At 45.7% G+C, this 23,147-nt stretch overlaps 1 protein-coding gene across 2 annotated transcripts in view; it reads left to right on the top strand.

The window, feature by feature from the left end:
* The first annotated feature begins 12,794 nt into the window (after positions 1-12,794).
* The window catches only part of LOC112257588 (leucine-rich repeat-containing protein 75B), a 48,496-nt gene continuing 38,143 nt past the window's right edge, over positions 12,795-23,147 (top strand). The window contains exons 1-2 of one of the 2 annotated variants that reach the window (XM_024431268.2): positions 12,795-13,070; positions 13,188-13,419. In XM_024431268.2, the coding sequence (XP_024287036.1) occupies positions 13,270-13,419 (150 nt within the window). In that variant the 5' untranslated portion in view covers positions 12,795-13,070; positions 13,188-13,269. Of the gene's footprint in view, positions 13,420-23,147 lie in introns of both variants that reach the window. The other variant, XM_024431267.2, reaches the window with a different exon arrangement.

The following is a 23,147-nucleotide window of genomic DNA, read 5'->3' as shown; positions in this document are numbered from 1 at the left end:
GTTTGTTATATCTGGAGTACCTCTCCTGTCCTATTCGGTGTCCTGTGTGAATCTAAGTGTGCGTTCTCTAATTCTCTCAGTCCCCAGTCCACCTGACCGTGCTGCTGCTCCAGTTTCAACTGTTCTGCCTTATTATTATTCGACCATGCTGGTCATTTATGAACATTTGAACATCTTGGCCATGTTCTGTTATAATCTCCACCCGGCACAGCCAGAAGAAGACTGGCCACCCCACATATGCTCTCTCTAATTCTCTCTTTCTTTCTCTCTCTCGGAGGACCTGAGCCCTAGGACCATGCCCCAGGACTACCTGACATGATGACTCCTTGCTGTCCCCAGTCCACCTGACCGTGCTGCTGCTCCAGTTTCAACTGTTCTGCCTTATTATTATACGACCATGCTGGTCATTTATGAACATTTGAACATCTTGGCCATGTTCTGTTATAATCTCCACCCGGCACAGCCAGAAGAGGACTGGCCACCCCACATAGCCTGGTTCCTCTCTAGGTTTCTTCCTAGGTTTTGGCCTTTCTAGGGAGTTTTTCCTCGCCACCGTGCTTCTACACCTGCATTGCTTGCTGTTTGGGGTTTTAGGCTGGGTTTCTGTACAGCACTTTGAGATATCAGCTGATGTACAAAGGGCTATATAAATAAATTTGATTTGATTTGATTTGATAGCTGCCTCCACCTGTTCCCATGGAAGGCAATCCCTTCCCGCCAGGATCTCCTCCCATGTGTAGACTCCCTTGCCGTCCAGAACGTCCTCCCATGTCCAGGAGTCCACCTTACCATGCTGCTTAGTCCGTTGGTGGTGGGAAGTTATGTCACGGCTGGCTGAAGGACTGGACCAAGGTGCAGCATTGTAAGCGTACATTTTAACTTTATTTTAAAAATTACGCCGACAAAATGAAGACACCTCCAAATTAAAACGTTTGGAGAAGGCCTAACCACACCCAGTAATGTTGAGGAATCTACAACATCAGTAGCACTGTTCGGACTTATTCCATAAGTCTAAATATTAAAGCTATGCGTAGAGATATGCATAGGCCTATGAATAATACAATGGCGATTAAATTTGTGTTGTGTGACAGAATTGCACATTTTAGAGTGGACTTTATTGTCCCAAGCACAAGGTGCACCTGTATAAAGGTAATGCTGTTTAATCAGCTTCTTGATATGCCACACCTGTCAAATGGATAGATTATTTTGGCAAAGGAGAAATGCTCACTAACAGGGATGTAAACAAATTTGTGCACAAAATTAGAGAGAAACAAGCTTTTTGTGCGTTTGGACATTTTCAGGGATAATTTATATCAGCTCATGAAACATAGGACCAATATTTTGCATGTTGCATTTATATTTCTGTTCAGTGTTGATTAAAAAAAAATGGTTTTGTCCTGTGCCAATTCCCAAGGTATTTCATTTTGTTTCTCTATGTGTTTAAAGAACATTGATCCGCAGCACTTTTGAATTGAGATTGTGTGTCACATTCATCACTAAATCCCAGCACATGACAAAAGACGATAACCTTCCTCTGTGAAGCTCATCCTGCCTGATGCCAACAAAATTAAACCAACACAATAGACTGGAATCAGATAATACCGCCTCCCTTCAGTGCTATGTATTTACTGCCATGCAAATTCCTTAGCCTGTCAAAACAGTGTTCAATGCATGTAACATCTCTGGACACTTCATTTAGCTTATGCAGCACAGGTACATTTGATGAAAATACACAAACCATTCAGACTGAATTATTCCCTGTCCTCACACTTAATTGGATAAAACAATTTTTAGCTATCGATCACCTAACTAGTAAAAGATCAGATCTTCCTCTTACCTTGGTGTCTCTCAGGCCTCTGGAACAGACTGGTTGGCAGTGGGTTTGTCATGGTCCTCTCAGTAAGTTGAGCAGTACATAGCACCATCTAGGCAATAGCTCTCAATGTGTAACTATCACAATGATGTTCAACTTTAACCTACACCTGCATAAAAGCACCTGATTGGTGTTACTCTGGAAAAAGCAGACAGGAAGAAAAGTAGGTAGCCTATGGGGAGCGTTGGCCCAGAAACTGAAAAGTCGCTGGTTTGAATCCCTGAGTCGACTAGGTGAACAATCTGTCTCTATGCCCTTCAGCAAGGCACTTAATTAACCCTAACTGCTCCTGTAAGTATCTCTGGATAAGAGTGTTTACAAAAATGTAGGAACAGAGGAGCACATTCAGAAAACATTAACATAAAACCCACCTCTCTTATGAGGGAAATAATTGACAACCTAACACCAATATAAAACCTTCTATGATGTTATTTTGTTGCACCAGAGACTGGATGTCTAAACAATGGAATAAATGATCTCTTTATTAACAAATAGACTGCTATTGTAGTATTAACCACATCAAACAACATGGTTGTTGGAGATGATTTCAAAGATGTGAACAGACATGACTCCAGCGTAGAAAACCACAGGGGCGTAACTTTGGTTTTGGAAGTTGGGGAGACATCACATTTTTTTTCCCCCAATCAGATAAACACTCCAAACAGCCTACCCGACTTCTCAGATAAGTCTACATGGTCCTAAAGCACACCGTTGCCTCGTTTTGTATCACATTGCAATTATAAAACTGGGGGGGGCAAAAATGCAATTTCAGAATGTCCTCAGTGAAAGTTGTACACCTGTAAAACCATGCTAGATGAGGGAAATGGGTCAGTTGTACAGCTGAATGCCTTCAACTGAAATTTGTCTTCCACATTTAACCCAACCCCCTCTGAATCAGAGGGGTGCAAGGGCTGTCTTAATCGACATCCACGGCAAATCAAATCAAATTTATTTATATAGCCCTTCATACATCAGCTGATATCTCAAAGTGCTGTACAGAAACCCAGCCTAAAACCCCAAACGGCACCTGGGGAATAGTTGGTCAACTGCCTTGCTCAGGGGTAGTACGACAGATTTTTACCTTGTCAGGTCGGGGATTCGATCCAGCAAGCCCAATGCTCTAACCACCAGGCTACCTGCCACCCCTTCAGCATCTTGATGCACATAATCAATGCAGCATTCTAACACCCGAAAAGGTAGTGGCACATTATTTGTAACAGGGGTCAATTCGAAGTGAAGGCAGTCAATTCAGGAAGTAGACTTAAATAACAATAATAGAAACAAAATAATGCATATATTTCCAATGACTTCTCAATAAACTGAGGTGTAGAAGCTTTTTTTTTAAGTGCCCTTTTTAACATTTTTATAAAATCACTTCCTGAACTGACTGCCTTCAATTTAAATTGGCCCCAGGCATGATTTGTAGTAGATCTATATTCTCTGCTAGGAACATCACATATGGATTGGTTTGACTTTTTTCAAATGTAATGTTTAACTTCAAAGTGTGCAACAATGGTTGAAATGGTATACATTTTTAACACACCTATATTGCTGAGGTTTATAAATATACATATTTTTTATTCTAGAATGACAAAACATCACCTCGTTTCACACCAGAATTTCAGTAGGCTATTTCTTGACAATACAGCAACTCCATAATGTATTTTATCCTTTGGTTTATCTTTCCTTTTACATTGTATAATAATAGTGAAGACATCAAACCTATGAAACAACACATATGGAATCATATAGTAACCAAAAGTGTTAAACAAATCAAAATATGTTTTATATTTGAGATTCTTCAAATAGCCACCCTTTGCCTTGATGACAGCTTTGCACACTTTTGGCATTCTCTCAACCAGCTTCATGAGGTAATCACCTGAAATACATTTCAATTAACAGGTGAGCATTCTTCAAAAGTTAATTTGTGGAATTTCTTCCTTCTTAATGCGTTTGAGCCAATCAGTTGTGTTGTGACAAGGTGGGGGTGGTATACAGAAAATAGTTTGGTAAAAAACCAAGTTAATATTATGGCAAGAACAGCTCAAATAAGCAAAGAGAAAGGACAGTCCATCATTACTTTAAAACATGAAGGTCAGTCAATACGGAAAATTTCAAGAACTTTTAAAGTTTCTTCAAGTGCAGTTGCAAAAACCATCAAGTGCTGTGATGAAACTGCCTCTCTTGAGGACCGCCACAGGAAAGGAAGACTCAGAGTTGCCTCTGCTGCAGAGGATAAGATCATTAGTTACCAGCCTCAGAAATTGCAGCCCAAATATATGCTTCACCTAGTTCAAGTAACATACACATCCCAACATCAACTGTTTAGAAGAGACTGTGTAAATCAGGACTTCATGTTCGAATTGCTGCAAAGAAACCACCACTAAAGGACACCGATAAGAAGAAGAGACTTGCTTGGGCTAAGAAACATGAGCAAGACCGGTGGAAATCTGTCCTTTGGTCAGGAGTCCAAATTTGAGATTTTTGGTTCCAACCATCGTGTCTCTGTGAGATGCGGTGTGGGTGAACGGATGATCTCAGCATGTGTGGTTCCCACCGTAAAGCATGGAGGAGGATGTGTTATGGTGTGGGGTTGCTTTGCTGGTGACAATGTCTGTGATTTATTTTGAATTCAAGGCACACTTAACCAGCATGTATACCACAGCATTCTGCAGCAATACACCATCTCATCTGGTTTGGGCTTAGTGGGACTATCATTTGTTTTTCAACAGGACAATGACCCAACACACCTCCATGCTGTGTAAGGGCTATTTGACCAAGAAGGACAGTGATGGGGTGCTGCATCAGATGACCTGGCCTCCACAGTCAGCCGACCTCAACCCAATTGAGATGGTTTGGGATGAGTGAAGGAAAAGCAGCCAACAAGTGCTCAGCGTATGTGGGAACTCCTTCAAGACTGCTGGAAAAGCATTCCAGGTGAAACTGGTTGAGAGAATGCCAGGAGTGTGCAAAGCTGTCATCAAGGCAAAGGGTGGCTATTTGAAGAATCTCAAATATAAAACATATTTTGATTTGTTTAACACTTTTTTGGTTACAACATGATTCCATATGTGTTATTTCATAGTTTTGATGTCTTCACTATTATTCTACAATGTAGAAAATAGTAAAAATAAAGAAGAACCCTTGAATGAGTAGGTGTTCTAAACCTTTTGACCGGTAGTGTATATTATTTAAGTATAGAATACTCTGTAATACTCTGATGGCTAAATGTGAGAGAGAAAGAGAGTCCAAAAAAATAAATGTATTAAAATGAAAACATTAATGAATCCATATTTTCTACATCAATTGTGATATGATCAAATCAATGTGCTGAATACAACCGGTGTAGTAGACCTTACAGTGAAATACTTACTTACAAGCCCTAACCAACAATGCAGTTTAAAAAAGAAGTGTTAAGTAAAAAATAGATAAGAAAAAAATTTAAACTAAAAGTTACAAATAATTTAATAGCAGCAGTAAAATAACAATGGCGAGGCAATATACAGGGGGTACAGGTATAGAGTCAATGTCAAGGTTTAGTCAAGGTAATTGAGATCATATGTGACTCCACCTGGATTTGGTCTTATGTAGCAACATTTTAAATTGTTTTTTTTACATTGGTAAAACAGAGACTCAGAGCTACAAAATGGTATATCATACACTAAGAATACAATGGGAAAGTCATTCTGCTTTGAAAGTTGATACACTTGTAAACTCACTTTTGAGTAAATGGCATTTTAGTGTTTCAGTGAGAGAGCTCTTCTTTGTCTACACCCCTTCAGCATTGTTCACACCCTCTTAAGCTTTAGCCCCACCCATCTTGTTGCATTCAGAGCGCACACTTGACGCTCTGGCCGATGATTTGTTTACCTCTGGATAACATGAAAACAGCCTAACCAGCTCTGATGGCAGCAATTTCATTATGCTTTTTTGCTGACGTTTATTGACACCGACCATATTCAACAGGTGTTGGACACTTTCACTTAAGACATGTAGCTAGCTACCTAGGTAAACAATTAACCTAGCTAGGTACACAACATGTACGATCACACACATCACGTCACGGCACCTAAAGTTAGCTAGTTAAACAACAATGAACAGTGCCAAATCATGTCATTACTACCCCTGCATGAATAACAATGACAATAATAACAATAATAATAATTTCATACACGCAACGTTCTCCATGGAGCCAGCCAGCTAACAGTACACTTTAGCTTAAGACATGTACCTAGCTAGGTAAACAACATTTAAGATCACACACATCATGTCACAACGTTAGCTAACGAGCCAGCCACCTAACTAACAGTACACTTTAGCTTGAAATTAAACAACTTTCTGTCAAAATTAGAAACGTGTATTATCTGAAAATGTAGCTAGCTAGACTGTCTTACATACATCATCATGGATGGTGGACCCTCCCTGTCACGGATCCATGCCAAAAACGTCCTTAGCTTGAAAGCTGGAATCTGGAAACAGGTGTTTTCCCATCTCTTTAGCTATCGTACTCTATTTCCACTGATTTCAAAACTCGATCCTCCAGAAAGTGGAGAGCAACATTTATGCAGCTACATTTAAAAAGATGTGTTCAACAGGATTACCAACAGAGACTGACCAGCTCAAATAAACAAAAGCCCTCTATATGGCAGACCAATCAGAACTCATCTCTCAGCATGTCCAGCCCACTCATTATCTCAGCCAATCATAGCTAGTGGGAAGGTTGCTGTCTTTTTAAGTGGTTTAAACAAGGCTCGTAATTTTTCTTCGTATATTGACAGATGGCATACAAGTCTGTTATTAAGGCACATGAAAGTACACATGTTCAAGAAGACATTTCTGCCAAAAAACACATTTTTATTTAAAAAAATGTTTACGTTCAAACTGCTCTCCTGTGATGTCGTGACTTGCGACATTACGCCTAGTTTCCTGAATCAGGTCACATATGTACATGTATGTACAGTTAAAGTGACTATGCATAGATAATAAACAGAGAGTAGCAGCAGCATAAAAGAGGGGTCTGGGTAGCCCTTTGATTAGCTGTTCAGGAGTCTTAAGGCTTGGAGGTAGAAGCTGTTTAGCGCTCTGTTACCGCTTGCCGTGAGGTAGCTGAGAGAACAGTTTATGACTAGGGTGGCTGGAGTCTTTGACAATTTTCAGGGCCTTCCTCTGACACAGCCTGGTATAGAGGTCCTGGATGGCAGGGTAATGCGTACTGGGCCGTACGAACTACCCTCTGTATTGCCTTGCGGTCGGAGGCCGAACAGTTGCCATACCAGGCAGTAATGCAACCAGTCAGCTGGATGCTCTCGATGGTGCAGCTGTAGAACTTTTTGTAGGATCTGAGGACCCATGCCAAATCTTTTCAGTCTCCAGAGGGGGAATAGCGTTTTATCGTGCCCTATTCACGACTGTCTTCGTATGTTTGGACCATGATAGTTTGTAGGTGATGTGGACACCAAGGAACTTGAAGCTCTCAACCTGCTCCACTACAACCCCGTCGATGAGAATGGAGGCGTGCTCGTACTCCTTTTCCTGTAGTCCGCAATCATCTCCTTTGTCTTGATCACGTTGAGGGAGAGGTTGTCCTGCACCACACAACCAGGTCTCTGACCTCCTCCTTACAGGCTGTCTCATCGTTTTCGGTGATCAGGCCTACCACTGTTGTGTCGTCGGCAAACTTGATGATGGTGTTGGAGTCGTACCTGGCCATGCAGTCATGAGGGAACAGGGAGAACAGGAGGGGACTGTGCACGTACCCCTGAGGGGCCCCCGTGTTGAGGAGCAGCGTGGCGGATGTGTTGTTACCTACCCGTACCACCTGGGGGTGGCACGTCAGGAAGTCCAGGATCCAGTTACAGAGGGAGGTGTTTAGTCCCAGGGTCTTTAGCTTAGTGATGAGCTTTGAGGGCACAATGGCGTTGAACGCTGAGCTGTAGTCAATGAATAGCATTCTCACATAGCTGTTACTTTTGTCCAAGTGGGAAAGGGCAGAGTTGAGTGCAATAGAGATTGCATCATCTGTGGATCTGTTGGGAGCGGTATGCAAATTGGAGTAGGTCTAGGGTTTCTGGGATAATGGTGTTGATGTGAGCCATGACCAGTCTTTCAAAGCACTTCATGGCTACAGACGTGAGCACTATAGGTCGGTAGGCATTTAGGCAGGTTACCTTAGTGTTCTTGGGCACAGGGATTATGGTGGTCTGCTTGAAACATGTTGGCATTACAGACTCAGTCAGGGACAGGTTAAAAATGTCAGTTAAGACACTTGCCAGTTGGTCATCGCATGCTCGGTGTACACGTCCTGGAAATCCATCTGGCCATGCGGCCTTGTGAATGTTGACCTGTTTAAAGGTCTTACTCACATCGGCAACGGAGAGCGAGATCACACAGTTGTCCGGAACAGCTAATGCTCTCATGCACATTTTAGTGTTAATTGCCTTGAATCGAACATAGAAGTAATTTAGCTCATCTAGGTTTGTGTCACTGGGCAGCTCGACGATGTAGTCTGTAGTAGTTTGCAAGCCCTGCCACATCCGACGAGCATCGGAACCGGTGTAGTATGATTCAATCTTAGTCCTGTATTGATGCTTTGCCTGTTTGATGGTTTGTCGGAGGGCATAGCGAGATTGCTTGTAAGCTTCCGGGATAGAGTTCCGCTCCTTGAAAGCGGCAGCTCTAGCATTTAGCTCAGTGTGGATGCTACCTGTAATCCATGGCTTCTGGTTGGGGTATGTACGTATGGTCACTGTGGAGACGATGTCATCGATGCACTTATTGATGAAGCCAATGACAGATGTGGTGTACTCCTCAATGCCATCGGAAGAATCCCGGAACATATTCCAGTCTGTGCTAGCAAAACAGTCCTTTAGCATCTGCTTCATCTGGACACTTTTTTATTGACCGAGTCACTGGTGTTTCCTGCTTTATTTTTGCTTGTTAAATCAAATCAAATCAAATTTATTTGTCACATACACATGGTTAGCAGATGTTAATGCGAGTGTAGTGAAATGCTTGTGCTTCTAGTTCCGACAATGCAGTAATAACCAACTAGTAATCTAACCTAACAATTCCACTACTACCTTACACACAAGTGTAAAGGGATAAAGATTATGTACATAAAGATATATGAATGAGTGATGGTACAGAACGGCATAGGCAAGATGCAGTAGATGGTATAGAGTACAGTATATACATATGAGATGAGTAATGTCGGGTATATAAACATAAAGTGGGATAGTTTAAAGTGGCTAGTGATACATGTATTACATAAAGATGGCAAGATGCAGGAGATGATATTGAGTACAGTATATACATATGAGATGAGTAATGTAGGGTATGTAAACATTATATTAAGTGGCATTGTTTAAAGTGGCTAGTGATACATTTTTACATCAATTCCCATCCATTTCCATTATTAAAGTGGCTGGAGTTGAGTCAGTATGTTGGCAGCAGCCACTCAATATTAGTGGTGGCTGTTTAACAGTCTGATGGCCTTGAGATAGAAGCTGTTTTTCAGTCTCTCGGCCCCTGCTTTGATGCACCTGTACTGACCTCGCCTTCTGGATGATAGCGGGGTGAACAGGCAGTGGCTCGGGTGGTTGTTGTCCTTGATGATCTTTATGGCCTTCCTGTAACATCGGGTGGTGTAGTTGTCCTGGAGGGCAGGTAGTTTGCCCCCGGTGATGCGCTGTGCAGACCTCACTACCCTCTGGAGAGCCTTACGGTTGTGGGCGGAGCAGTTGCCGTACCAGGCGGTGATACAGCCTGACAGGATGCTCTCGATCGTGCATCTGTAGAAGTTTGTGAGTGCATTTGGTGACAAGCCGAATTTCTTCAGCCTCCTGAGGTTGAAGAGGCGCTGCTCTGCCTTCTTCACAACGCTGTCTGTGTGGGTGGACCAATTCAGTTTGTCCGTGATGTGTACGCCGAGGAACTTAAAACTTACTACCCTCTCCACTACTGTTCCGTCGATGTGGATAGGGGGGTGCTCCCCCTGCTGTTTCCTGAAGTCCACAATCATCTCCTTTGTTTTGTTGACATTGAGTGTGAGGTTATTTTCCTGACACACTCCGAGGGCCCTCACCTCCTCCCTGTAGGCCGTCTCGTCGTTGTTGGTGATCAAGCCTACCACTGTTGTGTCGTCCGCAAACTTGATGATTGAGTTGGAGGCGTGCATGGCCACGCAGTCGAGGGTGAACAGGGAGTACAGGAGAGGGCTCAGAACGCACCCTTGTGGGGCCCCGGTGTTGAGGATCAGCGGGGTGGCGATGTTGTTACCTACCCTCACCACCTGGGGGCGGCCCGTCAGGAAGTCCAGTACCCAGTTGCACAGGGCGGGGTCGAGACCCAGGATCTCGAGCTTGATGACGAGTTTGGAGGGTACTATGGTGTTAAATGCTGAGCTGTAGTCGATGAACAGCATTCTCACATAGGTATTCCTCTTGTCCAGATGGGTTAGGGCAGTGTGCAGTGTGGTTGAGATTGCATCGTCTGTGGACCTATTGGGGCGGTAAGCAAATTGGAGTAGGTCTAGGGTGTCAGGTAGGGTGGAGGTGATATGGTCCTTGACTAGTCTCTCAAAGCACTTCATGATGACGGAAGTGACTGCTACGGGGCGGTAGTCGTTTAGCTCAGTTACCTTAGCTTTCTTGGGAACAGGAACAAAGGTGGCCTTCTTGAAGCATGTGGGAACAGCAGACTGGCATAAGGATTGATTGAATATGTCCGTAAACACACCAGCCAGCTGGTCTGTGCATGCTCTGAGGACACGGCTGGGGATGCCGTCTGGGCCCGCAGCCTTGCGAGGGTTAACAAGTTTAAATGTTTCACTCACATTGGCTGCAGTGAAGGAGAGTCCGCAGGTTTTGGTAGTTGGCCGTGTCAGTGGCACTGTATTGTCCTCAAAGCGGGCAAAAAAGTTATTTAGTCTGCCTGGGAGCAAGACATCCTCGTCCGCGACGGGGCTGGTTTTCTTTTTGTAATCCGTGATTGACTGTAGACCCTGCCACATACCTCTTGTGTCTGAGCCTTTGAATTGCGACTCTACTTTGTCTCTATACTGATGCTTAGCTTGTTTGATTGCCTTGCAGAGGGAATAGCTACACTGTTTGTATTCGGTCATGTTTCCTGTCACCTTGCCCTGGTTAAAAGCAGTGGTTCGTGCTTTCAGTTTCGTGCGAATGCTGCCATCAATCCACGGTTTCTGGTGTGGGAATGTTTTAATCGTTGCTGTGGGTATAACATCGTCAATGCACTTTCTAATGAACTCGCTCACTGAATCAGCGTATTCGTCAATGTTGTTGTTGGACGCAATGCGGAACAAATCCCAATCCACGTGATCGAAGCATGGAGCGTGGAATCAGATTGGTCGGACCAGCGTTTAACAGACCTGAGCGCGGGAGCTTCTTGTTTTAGTCTCTGTCTGTAGGCTGGAAGCAACAAAATGGAGTCGTGGTCAGCTTTTCCGAAAGGAGGGTGGGGGAGGGCCTTATATGCGTCGCGGAGGAATAACAAGGATCCAGGGTTTTACCAGCCCTGGTTGCGCAATCGATATGCTGATAGAATTTAGTCTTTTTTTCAGATTAGCTGTGTTTAAATCTCTTTATACAATGAATGCAGCCTCAGGATATGTGGTTTCCAGTTTACATAGAGTCCAATAAAGTTTGTTCAGGGCCATCGATGTGTCTGCTTGGGGGGTAATATATACGGCTGTGATATATTCCCCCCAGCAGACACATCGATGTTAGCAGCAATCAATAGGATAGAATGATGGTAAGACTTGCTAAATGGAGGGCGAAGGAGAGCTTTGTAAGCATCTCTGTGTGTGGAGTAAAGGTGGTCTAGAGTTTTTTTCCCCTCTGGTTGCATATTTAACAGGCTGGTAGAAATGAGGTAAAACGGATTTAAGTTTCCCTACATTGAAGTCCCCGGACACTAGGAGCTCCACCTCTGGGTGAGCGGTTTCCTGTTTTCTTATGGCGCATAAAGCTCATTGAGTGCGATCTTAGTGCCAGCATCGGTTTGTGATGGTAAATAGACATTTACGAAGAATATAGATGAAAACTCTTGGTAAATAGTGTGGTCTACAGTTTATCAGGCGAGCAAAATCTCAAGACTTCCTTAGATTTTGTGCACCAGCTGTTGTTTACAAATAAACATAGAGGCCTCCCCTTGTTTTACCAGAGGCCGCTGTTCTATCCTGCCGAAAAAGCGTAAAACCCGCCAGCTGTATGTTATTCATGTCATCGTTCAGCCAGGACTTGGTGAAACATAAGATATTACAGTTTTTAAATGTCCCGTTGGTAGGATATACGTGATCATAGTTGGTCTATTTTATTATCCATTGATTGTACGTTGGCTAATAGGACCGATGGTAAAGGGAGATTACCCACTCATCGTCAGATTCTTACAAGGCACCCAGACCTTTGTCTGATATCTCTGTCTCTTTCTCCTGCGAATGACAGGGGTGAGGGTCTTGTCGGGCATCTGAAGTAAATCCTTCCCTTCCCACTTGTTAAAGAAAAAGTATTCATCCAGTATGGGGTGAGTAATCGCTGTCCTGATATCTAGAAGCTCTTTTTGGTCATAAGACATGGTGGCAGAAACATTATGTACAAAATAAGTTACAAATAACGAGAAAAAACACAATATCACAATTAGTTAAGGGATCGTAAAAGGGCAGCCATCTCTTCCTGCGTCATTATTCAGACTGATAGTATGTGATATGATAATTACTATGATAATTGACAAACTGTGTACAAAATGTATTAGCATTAAATCATCCCTCTAAAATAGAAAGCTAAACCATCATGAGCTGCAAACAACATAACTGGTCTTGGACAGTCGAGGATACTGAGAGAGTAATCCCATGACTGATCGAGGCAGCGCGGATTCTTATTGGAAGCAAAGACCACGATCGCCACGTGATGTTGTAGTAGGCTACACTGACTGCTCGAGCTCTGTTGTGGCAGTGCATGGTTATAACGGCAAGACGGTGGAAATGATTTGAATATGAATAGAAAGCTATGCAATACTGCTGGTGTAATGCTCTAAATGTAATCTAATAGAGAATATAGTAATTTATCAACCTATATTTTCTCCCTTTGTTGTCATACTGTTCAGATAAAAAAAACGTGTGTTCGTTACTCAATATCCAAGTTTAGGCTACGGTGTAACTGTTATGGCTACATTCTGTCAGGTACATGTATATAGCGTCTAGGAACCGTTGTTCAACTGAAACATTCTGTGAAGTAATGGGTTCTAAATTGACCAGGCAAAGAAGTCTGGACCAAATAGAAACCACATTTTCCAACAGGAGACGCCAGCAGCATGACAGCTCCGGAGAAACTGAGCAGAGTGGTGGCAGGGGAGGCGGGGAATTATTGTTTACATCCCTGATGCTGAAGTCAGATAAACTCCCAGGGATGCTGCGGAAAACCAAGCACAGCCCCTATGTGAGACGGGTGGCATGGATCCGGGAAATACAGAAGCTTCTTCGAGAACAGAAACAAGAACATGCAGTCGAGGTGCTCAAATTGCTAAGAAAGGTAAGAGAGAATGTTTAACATTGAATAATAGTTTACTTCTCCTAAACTTCATAAGATGTGTCCGTCCGTAAATTATTTGGTGCACCTGCAGAATTTGATGCTGTTAGATCAGCAGTATCCACAAGTTGTCACTCAAGTCAGCCTGATCAAAAATATGAAATGTACTGGTAAAATGCTGCATTTATTATTTGTGTTAGATTATTATGCCTGTGTAAGTGACTGTAGGTTTGTTTGTAAATTAGGCGTGTTACTTCATATTTTGGGGTTTCCCCATTCAGCCACAAGAACATTAGTGAGGTTGGGCACTGATGTTGGGTGATTACGTTTTTTTTGTTGTTGCTGGCAGTCAGTGTTCCAATTCATGCCAAAGGTGTTTGATGGGGTTGAGGTCAGGGCTATGTGCAGGCCAGTCAAATTCTTCCACACCATTCTCGACAAACCATTTCTTTATGGACCTTGCTTTGTGCAAGGGGGCATTGTCATGCTGAAACAGGAAAGGGCCTTCCCCAAACTGTTGCCACAAAGTTGGAAGCACAGAATCATCTAGTGACATTCTAGATGATTCTGTGCTTCCAACTTTGTGGCAACAGTTTGGGGAAGGCCCTTTCCTGTTTCAGCACGACAATGCCCCCTTGCACAAAGCAAGGTATGCTGTAGCATTACGATTTCCCTTCACTGGATCTAAGGGGCCTAGTCCGAACCATGAAAAACAGCCCCAGACCATTATTCATCCACCAAAAATGTACAGTAGGCACTATGCATTGGGGGCAGGTAGCGTTCTCCTGGCATTCCCCAAATCCAGATTTGTCCGTCGGACTGCCAGATGGTGAAGCGTAATTCATCCCTGCAGAGAACGCGTTTCCACTGCTCCAGAATCCAATGGCAGCGAGGTTTACACCACTCCAGCAGACACTTGGCATTGCTTCCAAAGGCAGTTTGGAACTCGCTGATGAGTGTTGCAACCGAGGACAGACAATTTTATCACACTATGCTCTTCAGCACTCGGTTGTTCCGCTCTGTTCACCTTGTGTGACCTACCACTTCACGGCTAACCCGTTGTTGCTCCTAGACGTTTCCACTTCACAATAACAGCACGTACAGTTGACCGGGCAGCTCTTGCAGGGCAGAAATGTGATGAACTGACTAGTTTGAAAGGTGGCATCCTATGACGTGACACATTGAATGTCACTGAGCTCTTCATTAAGGCCATTCTACTGTCAATGTTTGTCTATGGAGATTGCATGGCTGTGGGCTCGATGTTATCCACCTTTAAGCAACAGGTGTGGCTGAAATAGCAGAATCCACTCATTTGAAGGGTTGTCCACATACTTTTGTATATATAGTGTAATTTAGTTTAGGGTACAATTATTCAGTGGCTTGCCCCTTACATAATCACAGATCAAAATTGTAACTGCTGTGTCAGATTGTCTGCCTTGTCTGGCTCAGGTATGTATGGTAACACCTTCACTGCTGTTGAGGTGTAGGTCTTCAGGCTCTTCTTGGAATATCATATTTCAGACAGGTGACAAACGGAGACTGAAATAGTGTCACATGAATAACACCAACAACAAAAAAAACAGCCATACGAGCATTGATCCAAGACAAAAACCGGCAAAAAACAAACTCAAATCAAAATCAGTTAGAGCCAGTTACAGTACGTGTTAGTTATCTTTATTTTCTTTGTTCTTTTGGTTAGGTCAGGGTGTGACAAGGGGTGGTTTGTTGTGTTTTTGTCCTGTCTAGGGTTTTGGTATGTTTATGGGGTTGTTTTTCTAGTCTAGGTGTTTTGTATGTCTATGGTTGCCTAGATTGGTTCTCAATTAGAGGCATCTGTTTATCGTTGTCTCTGATTGGGAACCATATTTAGGCAGCCATATTCCTTGGGTAATTCGTGGGTGATTGTCGATTTGATGTTGCATGTTTGCACTCAGTGTTGATAGCGGTCATGGTCGTTTTGTTATTTTGTTTGTTTGTTTAGTGTACTTCGTGTTCATTCGTCTTACATTAAAAGTATGTATTCACATCAAGCTGCCCTTTGGTCTCTTCACTATGACGATCATGACAGAATCACCCACCAACCAAGGACCAAGCAGCGTGGTAACGGGCAGTGGCAGAAATCTCAAGACTCCTGGACATGGGAGGAGATTCTGGACAGCAAGGGACCCTGGGCACAGGCTGGGGAATATCGCCGACCCAAAGCAGAGCTGGAGGCAGCGAAAGCTGAGCGGCGGTGGTATGAGGAGGCAGCACGGCAGCGCGGCTGGGACGAGAGGCAGCCCCAAAAATGTATTGGGGGGGGGGCACACGGGAGTGTGGCTAAGTCAGATAGGAGACCTGCGCCAACTCCCTGTGCTTACCGTGGAGAGAGGTGGACCGGGCAGGCTCCGTGTTATGCCGTGAGGCGCACGGTGTCCCCGGGGCGCAGGCATAGCCCGGTGCGTTACATAGCAGCGCCTCATCGGCCGGGCTAGAGTGGGCATCGAGCCAGGTGCCATGAAGCCGGCTCAGCGCATCTGGTCTCCAGTGCGTCTCCTCGGGCCAGGGTACATGGCACCAGCCCTACGCATGGTGTCCCCGGGTTCGCCAGCACAGACCAGTGCGGTGTATTCCACCTCGCCGCACTGGCCTGGCTACGGCGAGTATGCAGCCAGGTAGGGTTGTGCAGGCTCCGTGCTCGAGACCTCCAGTGCGCCTCCATGGTCCGGTCTATCCGGTGCCTCCTCCACGCACTAGGCCTCGGTGGCAGCCCCCCCGCACCAGGCTGTCTCTCCGTCTCCTCCCTACAGGTGCTCCCGCCTGTCCGGCGCTGTCAGAGTCTCCCGCCTGTCCGGTGCTGCCAGAGTCTCCTGCCAGTCCAGAGGCGCCACTCACTCCAGTGGCGTCCTCTAATCTGGGGTAGGTGGTGAGTGTTCCCGCTCCAGAGACATTACGTAAGTGGGCCGAGTCAGAAGTGGAGCGGGGTCCACGTCCCTCACCAGAACCGCCACCACGGAGTAATGCCCACCCAGACTCTCCCGTATCGGTTTAGGTTGGCGGCCCGGGAGTCCGCACCTTTGGGGAAGGGGGGTACTGTCACGCCCTGACCTTAGTTCTTTGTTTTCTTTAATATTTTGGTTAGGTCAGGGTGTGACAAGGGGTGGTTTGTTGTGTTTTTGTCCTGTCTAGGGGTTTTGGTATGTTTATGGGGTTGTTACTAGTCTAGGTGTTTTGTATGTCTATGGTTGCCTAGATTGGTTCTCAATTAGAGGCAGCTGTTTATCGTTGTCTCTGATTGGGGACCATATTTAGGCAGCCATATGCCTTGGCTAATTCGTGGGTGATTGTCTATGTGATGTTGCGTGTTTGCACTCAGTGTTGATAGCGGTCACGTTTGTTTGTTTAGTGTACTTCGTGTTCATTCGTCTTACATTAAAAGTATGTATTCACACCAAGCTGCGCTTTGGTCTCCTTCCTACGACGATCGTGACAAATAGAGTATATAGAGGGCAACCACTGAATATGTTAAACGAAAGGCCAATTTTCTATTCCTTAGATATTATTCTCGGGGACACAGAAATGCAATGTTTTCCTACATTACATAGTTCTGCATAGTGTACATTAAATGTGTCCACATATTTATCCTGCCATGCTGGGTGGTGCTTGTGAATTAAACACAAATTAGTGAATTATCTGAGCCACGTGCCAATCATCAAATTGAAACAGCAGCAAAAGGCGTAACCTTGCGCTGCTCTGCTTCCCTGTAGCTGTTACGGTTTTCTTCCGTTCAAGGAGAGTCGAGGGGAAGCTCGGGACTGAGGGGTAGCTCGGCACTGAGGGGAAGCTCAGCACTGAGGGGAAGCTCAGTACTGAGAGGATGCCTAGTACAGAGAGGAAGCCCAGTACTGAGAGGAAACTCAGGCAGGTAGTAGGCTCTGGCAGATCCGGGCTAGCTGGTGGTTCTGGCAGATCCTGGCTGACTGGCGGATCCTGGCTAGCTGGTGGTTCTGGCAGATCCTGGCTGACTGGCGGATCCTGGCTGACTGGCGGATCTGGAAGATCATGGCTGACTGGCGGATCCTGGCTGACTGGCGGATCTGGAGGATCCTGGCTGACTGGCCGATCTGGAAGATCCTGGCTGACTGGCGGATCTGGAAGATCCTGGCTGACTGGTGGATCCTGGCTGACTGGCGGATCTGGAAGATCCTGGCTGACTGGCGGATCCTGGCTGACTGGCGGATCCTGGTTGAATGGTGGATCCTGGCTGAATGGCAGATCTGGAAGATCCTGGCTGACTGGCGGATCCTGGCTGACTGGCGGATCTGGAAGATCCATGCAGACTGGCAGCTCTGGCTTCTCCATGCAGATTGGCAGCTCTGGCTGCGTTGAACACGCAGGAGACTCCGGCAGCGCTGGAGAGAAGGAAGGCTCTGGCAGCGCTAAACAGGCGGGAGACTCCGGCAGCGCTGGAGAGGAGGAAGGCTCTGGTAGCGCTAAACAGGCGGGAGACTCCGACAGCGCTGGAGAGGAGGAAGGCTCTGGTAGCGCTGAACAGGCGAGGCGCACTGAAGGCCTGGTGCGTGGTGCTGGCACTGGTGGTACTGGGCCGAGGACACGCACAGGAAGCCTGGTGCGAGGAGCTGCCACCGGAGGACTGGTGTGTGAAGGTGGCACAGGATGGACCGGACCGTGAAGGTGTACTGGAGAGCCTGAGAGCAGGACTGGCACAGGACGTGCAAGGCTAGGTAGGTACACAGGAGGCCTAGTGCGTGAGGCTGGCACACTCTTCACCAGCCGACTAACACGCACCTCAGGACGAGTATGGAGCGCTGACCCAGGTGCTCCCCTCCGTTCTATTGGCAAATGTCCCATCATTCGAGCATAAGATGGATGAGCTTTGTTCGAGCGTTTCCTATCAGAGAGACTTGAGAAGTTCCAATATTGTGTTTTACTGAAACTTGGCTAGATGATGACGCTATGCACGTAGTACTCAGTGGATTCTCCATGCAGTGGCAGGATCATACAGCGAATTCGGAGAAGTCAAAAGTGGGTGGAGTATGTTTTTTCATAAATAACAACTGGTGTGCTGCTTCAAGTGTGAAGGAAATCTCAAGCTTTTGTTCACCTGATATAGATTAGCTCATGGTATTCTGTAGACCATTTTATCTACCAAGAGAATTCTCATCCTGAACTGATCCACCCACATAGACAGTGTGTTGAAGAAGGCGCAACAGCTCAGGAGGCTGAAGAAATTTGTCTCGGCCCCCTCAGCCACGGCCTGCTCGCTATCATCCAGAAGGCGAGGTCAGTACAGGTGCATCAATGCTGGGACCGAGAGACTGAAAAACTGCTTCTGTCTCAAAGCCATCAGACTGTTAAATAGTCGTCACTAGCCGGCCTCTAATCCAGTACCCAGCCCTGAACTTAGTCACTGTCACTAGCTGGCTACCACCTGGTTACTCAACCCTGCACCTTAGGGGCTGCTGCCCTATGTACATAGACATGTAACACTGGTCACTTTAATAATGGAACACTGGTCACTTTAATAATGTTTACATACTACTTTTACCCATTTCATATGTATATACTGTGTTCTAGTCAGGGCCATCCTATTCAATTATTGCTGTACATGTACTATCCTACGTTTTCTTCAGATATACTATACTGAACTGAAAAATATATATATATACTGAAAAATATAAAACGCAACATGCAACAAATGTAACCTTTTTACTGAGTTACAGTTCATATAAGGAAATCAGTCAATTGATGGATTTCACATGACTGGGCAGGGTTGAAGCCATGGAGGGCCTTGAAGGGCAAAGGTGTCACGATCGTTGTTGTAATAAACGGACCAAAGCGCAGCATGCATAGAGTTCCACATGTTTAATTTATGAAACTCACCATAACGATACAGAAGAAAGAAACGAACGTGAAGCTATGCAGTGCTCACAAGCAACAATACATTAACAAGGTCCCACAACAAACAGGTGGGAAAAGGCTGCCTAAATATGATCCCCAATCAGAGACAACGATAGACAGCTGCCTCTGATTGGGAACCATACCAAGCCAACCTAGAAATAAAGAACCTAGAATGCCCACCCTAGTCACACCCAGACCTAACCAAAATAGAGAATAAAGGATCTCTAAGGTCAGGGCGTGACAGAACCCCCCCCAAAGGTGTGGACTCTGGCCGCAAAACCTGAATCTATAGGGGAGGGTCCGGATGAGCATCTAGCCTCGGTGGCGTCTCCGGTGCGGGACGTAGACCCCGCTCCGCTCGCGGATCCGCCCGTTTCGGTGGCGACTCTGGTACAGGGATCGTCGCCGGAGGAACTGGACCGTGGATCATCGCCGGGGTCTCTGGACCGTGGATAGTCGCCAGAGGAACCGGGCCGTGGATCGTCGCCGGTGGAACCGGACCGTGGATCATCGCCGGAAGCTCCGGACCGTGGATCGTCGCCGGAAGCTCCGGACCGTGGATCGTCGCCGGGGACTCCGGACCGTGGATCGTCGCCGGAGGAATCGGGGCCGTGGATAGTCGCCGGAGGATCCAGACCGTGGATTGTCGCCGGAGGCTCCGGACCGTGGATCGTCGCCGGGGACTCCGGACTGGGAACCCTCGCTGAAGGCTCTGGACTGGGAACCCTCGCTGAAGGCTCTGGACTGGGAACCCTCGCTGAAGGCTCTTGACTGGGAACCCTCGCAGGAGGCTGTCGTGGAAATTTCCTTTATTTACCAAATCATGAGAGCAAACCACACACAAGTCAGAGTTAGTTATCACAAGGTCCATCTTTAATTATATGAGCTCTATCACAACCCTGTGACTCTCAGATCAATTCAGTGTCTATCAATGAATTCTCTGAGAGTCCCTCACACATTGTAACTGAGATCCTTTATAGCAAAGACACACATAGTGAGACAGCATAGGCATAATTTATCGTTCAGCTTTGTCTCCTAAACTATGTTCTTTTCTCAAACTCAGAACCATAAACAAATCCTCCATATCAACAGCCCTATATCAAATCCATCCTATCTTGACAAGATCACAGAGACACATTGACTGGCACACAGACATTGTGGAGCCAAGAGATACACGCTTGACCTCTCCCCTCTCTGCGGCCCAAGTAACTTAGTCCTGACATAGAACAGATACTGCAACCCCGCCACAGTATTATACAAAAATAACATTCTGATGAGAAGTAACTTACAAACATATGATGAATATAAAACATCTTAGCTATGTTACCAACTAATTCTGATTACCCCCCAACAAGGCTCCGGACTGGGAACCCTCGCAAGGAGGCTCCGGACTAGAAAACCCCTTGACAGGTATTCAAACCTCTTGACATTTCCAAATTTTGTTGTGTTACAGCCTTATTCTAAAACTGATTTGATCGTTTTTTTTGCATCAGTCTACACACAATACCCCATAATGACAAATCAAAAACAGGTTTATAGAAATGTTTGCAAATCTATAAAAAATTTCAAATGGAAAAAACGTATTTACGTATGTATTCAGACCCTTTGCTATGAGACTCGATATTGAGCTCAGGTGCATCTTGTTTCTACAACTTGATTGGAGTTCACCTATGGGCTATATAAGGTCCCACAGTTGATAGTGCATGTCAGAGCAAAAACCAAACCAAGAGGTCGAAGGAATTGACCGTAGGACTCAGGGACAGGATTGTGTCAAGGCACAGATCTGGGGAAGGGTTCCCAAAAAATGTCTGCAGCATTGAATGTCCGCAGCATTGAATGTCCCCAATAACACAGTGGCCTCCATCATTCTTAAATGGAAGAAGTTTGGAACCACCAAGACTCCTGGACAAACTGAGCAATCGGGGGAGAAAGGCCTTGGTCAGGGAGGTGCCCAAGAACCCAATGGTCACTCTGACAGAGCTCTAGAGTTCAGGCCTTTATGGTAGAGTGGCCAGACGGAAGAGACTCCTCAGTGAAAGGCACATGAAAGCCAGCTTAGAGTTTGCCAAAAGGCACCTAAAGACTTTCAGACCATGAGAAACAAGATTATCTGGTCTGATGAAACCAAGATTCTACTCTTTGGCCTGAATGCCAAGCGTCACGTCTGGAGGAAACCTGGCACCATCCCTACAGTGAACCATGGGGATGGCAGCATCATGCTGTGTTTTTTTTTCTGTGGCAGGGACTGGGAGACTAGTCAAGATCGAGAGAAAGATGAATGGAGCAAAGTACAAAGAGATCCTAAATTAAATCCTGCTCCAAAGCGCTAAGGACCTCAGACTGGGGCAAAGGTTCACCTTCTAACAGGACAACAACCCTAAGCACAGAGCCAAGACAATGCAGTAGTGGCTTCGGGACAAGTTTCTGAATGTCCTTGAGTGGCACAGCCAGAGCCCGGACTTGAACACAATTAAACATCTCTGGAGAGACCTGAAAATAGCTGTGCAGCAAGGTTCTCCATCCAACCTGACAGAGCTTGAGAGGATCAGAGAAGAATGGGAGAAACTCCCCAAATACAGGTTTGCCAAGTTTGTAGCATCATACCAAAGAAGACTCAAAGCTGAAATTGCTGCCAAAGGTGCTTAAACAAAGTACTGAGTAAAGGGTCTGAATACTTATGTGAATGTGATATGTTTTTCATTTTTAATAGTTTAGCAAAAGTGTCTAAAAACAGTTTTTGCTTTGTCATAATGGAGTATTGTGTGTAGACTGATGAGGGGAAAAACAATTTAATACATTTTTGAATAAGGCTGTAACCTAACAAAATTTGGAAAAAGTAAAGTGGTCTGAATTCTTTCCAAAGGCACTGTACATATATAGCCCTCGTCTGCTACTTGTAATGTCTGCTTCCAACTCACACCCTCAAACACGTACATCCCCTGAACTTAGCTCACACTCTCAAACACCTAGATCCCCTGAACGCAGCTCACCTAGATCCCCTGAACGCAGGTTCTCCAAGCTCTGCCGACTCATCCCCCTTCCGCATCGACCTAATGCCATGGAAATGGCTGAGTTGCATGTTCCAGCAGGTGTTTCGTCTGCATGGGATCCCGGAAGACATCGTTTCGGAGACCCCAGTTCATCTCCAGGGTGTGGCGAGCCTTCTGCGACCGACTGGGGGTCTCCATCAGCCTATCCACCGGATACCATCCCCAAACCAACATGCAGACGGAACACCTGAATCAGGAAATAGGGAAATACCTTCGCCAATACTGCACCCACCAACCACACAAGAGTCGCTATCTAGCCTGGGCCGAATACGCACAGAACTCCCTGGTGCATTCCTCACTCCATCTCCCTCCTTTTCAGTGTGTCCTCGGATACCAACCCCCCGAGTTCCCATGGGAGACAGAACCCGGGAACTGTGCCTGCCGTCGATGAGTGGTTTCGACAGAGTGAGCCAGTTTGGGCAACGTGTGTGGCTCTCTACACTGGACATCCGGCTTCGTGACCCATGCAAAAAGTTCAGTCCACAGTTCATTGGTCCTTTCAAAATAACACACTGCATCAATCCTGTCACCTACCGTCTCCACATCTTTCCATGTGTCCCTTCTCAAGCCTGTGAGGTACAGCCCTCTCCATCCTCCTGTGGCGCACCTCGACGCACCCCCGCTATTTGACGTCAACAGTGCACCGGCTTATTCCTTTCAAGCCCTCCTTGATTCCAAGCGCCTGGGTGGTCGCATCCACTACCTGATGGATTGGGAGGGGTACGAACCAGAAGAATGGTCCTGGGTCCCCGTCCAGGACATCCTCGACCCAGCCGCTTT

Source organism: Oncorhynchus tshawytscha, linkage group LG09, assembly GCF_018296145.1.
Source record: "Oncorhynchus tshawytscha isolate Ot180627B linkage group LG09, Otsh_v2.0, whole genome shotgun sequence".
Lineage (NCBI taxonomy): Eukaryota > Metazoa > Chordata > Actinopteri > Salmoniformes > Salmonidae > Oncorhynchus > Oncorhynchus tshawytscha.
This window is presented reverse-complemented; position numbering and strand designations above follow the sequence as displayed.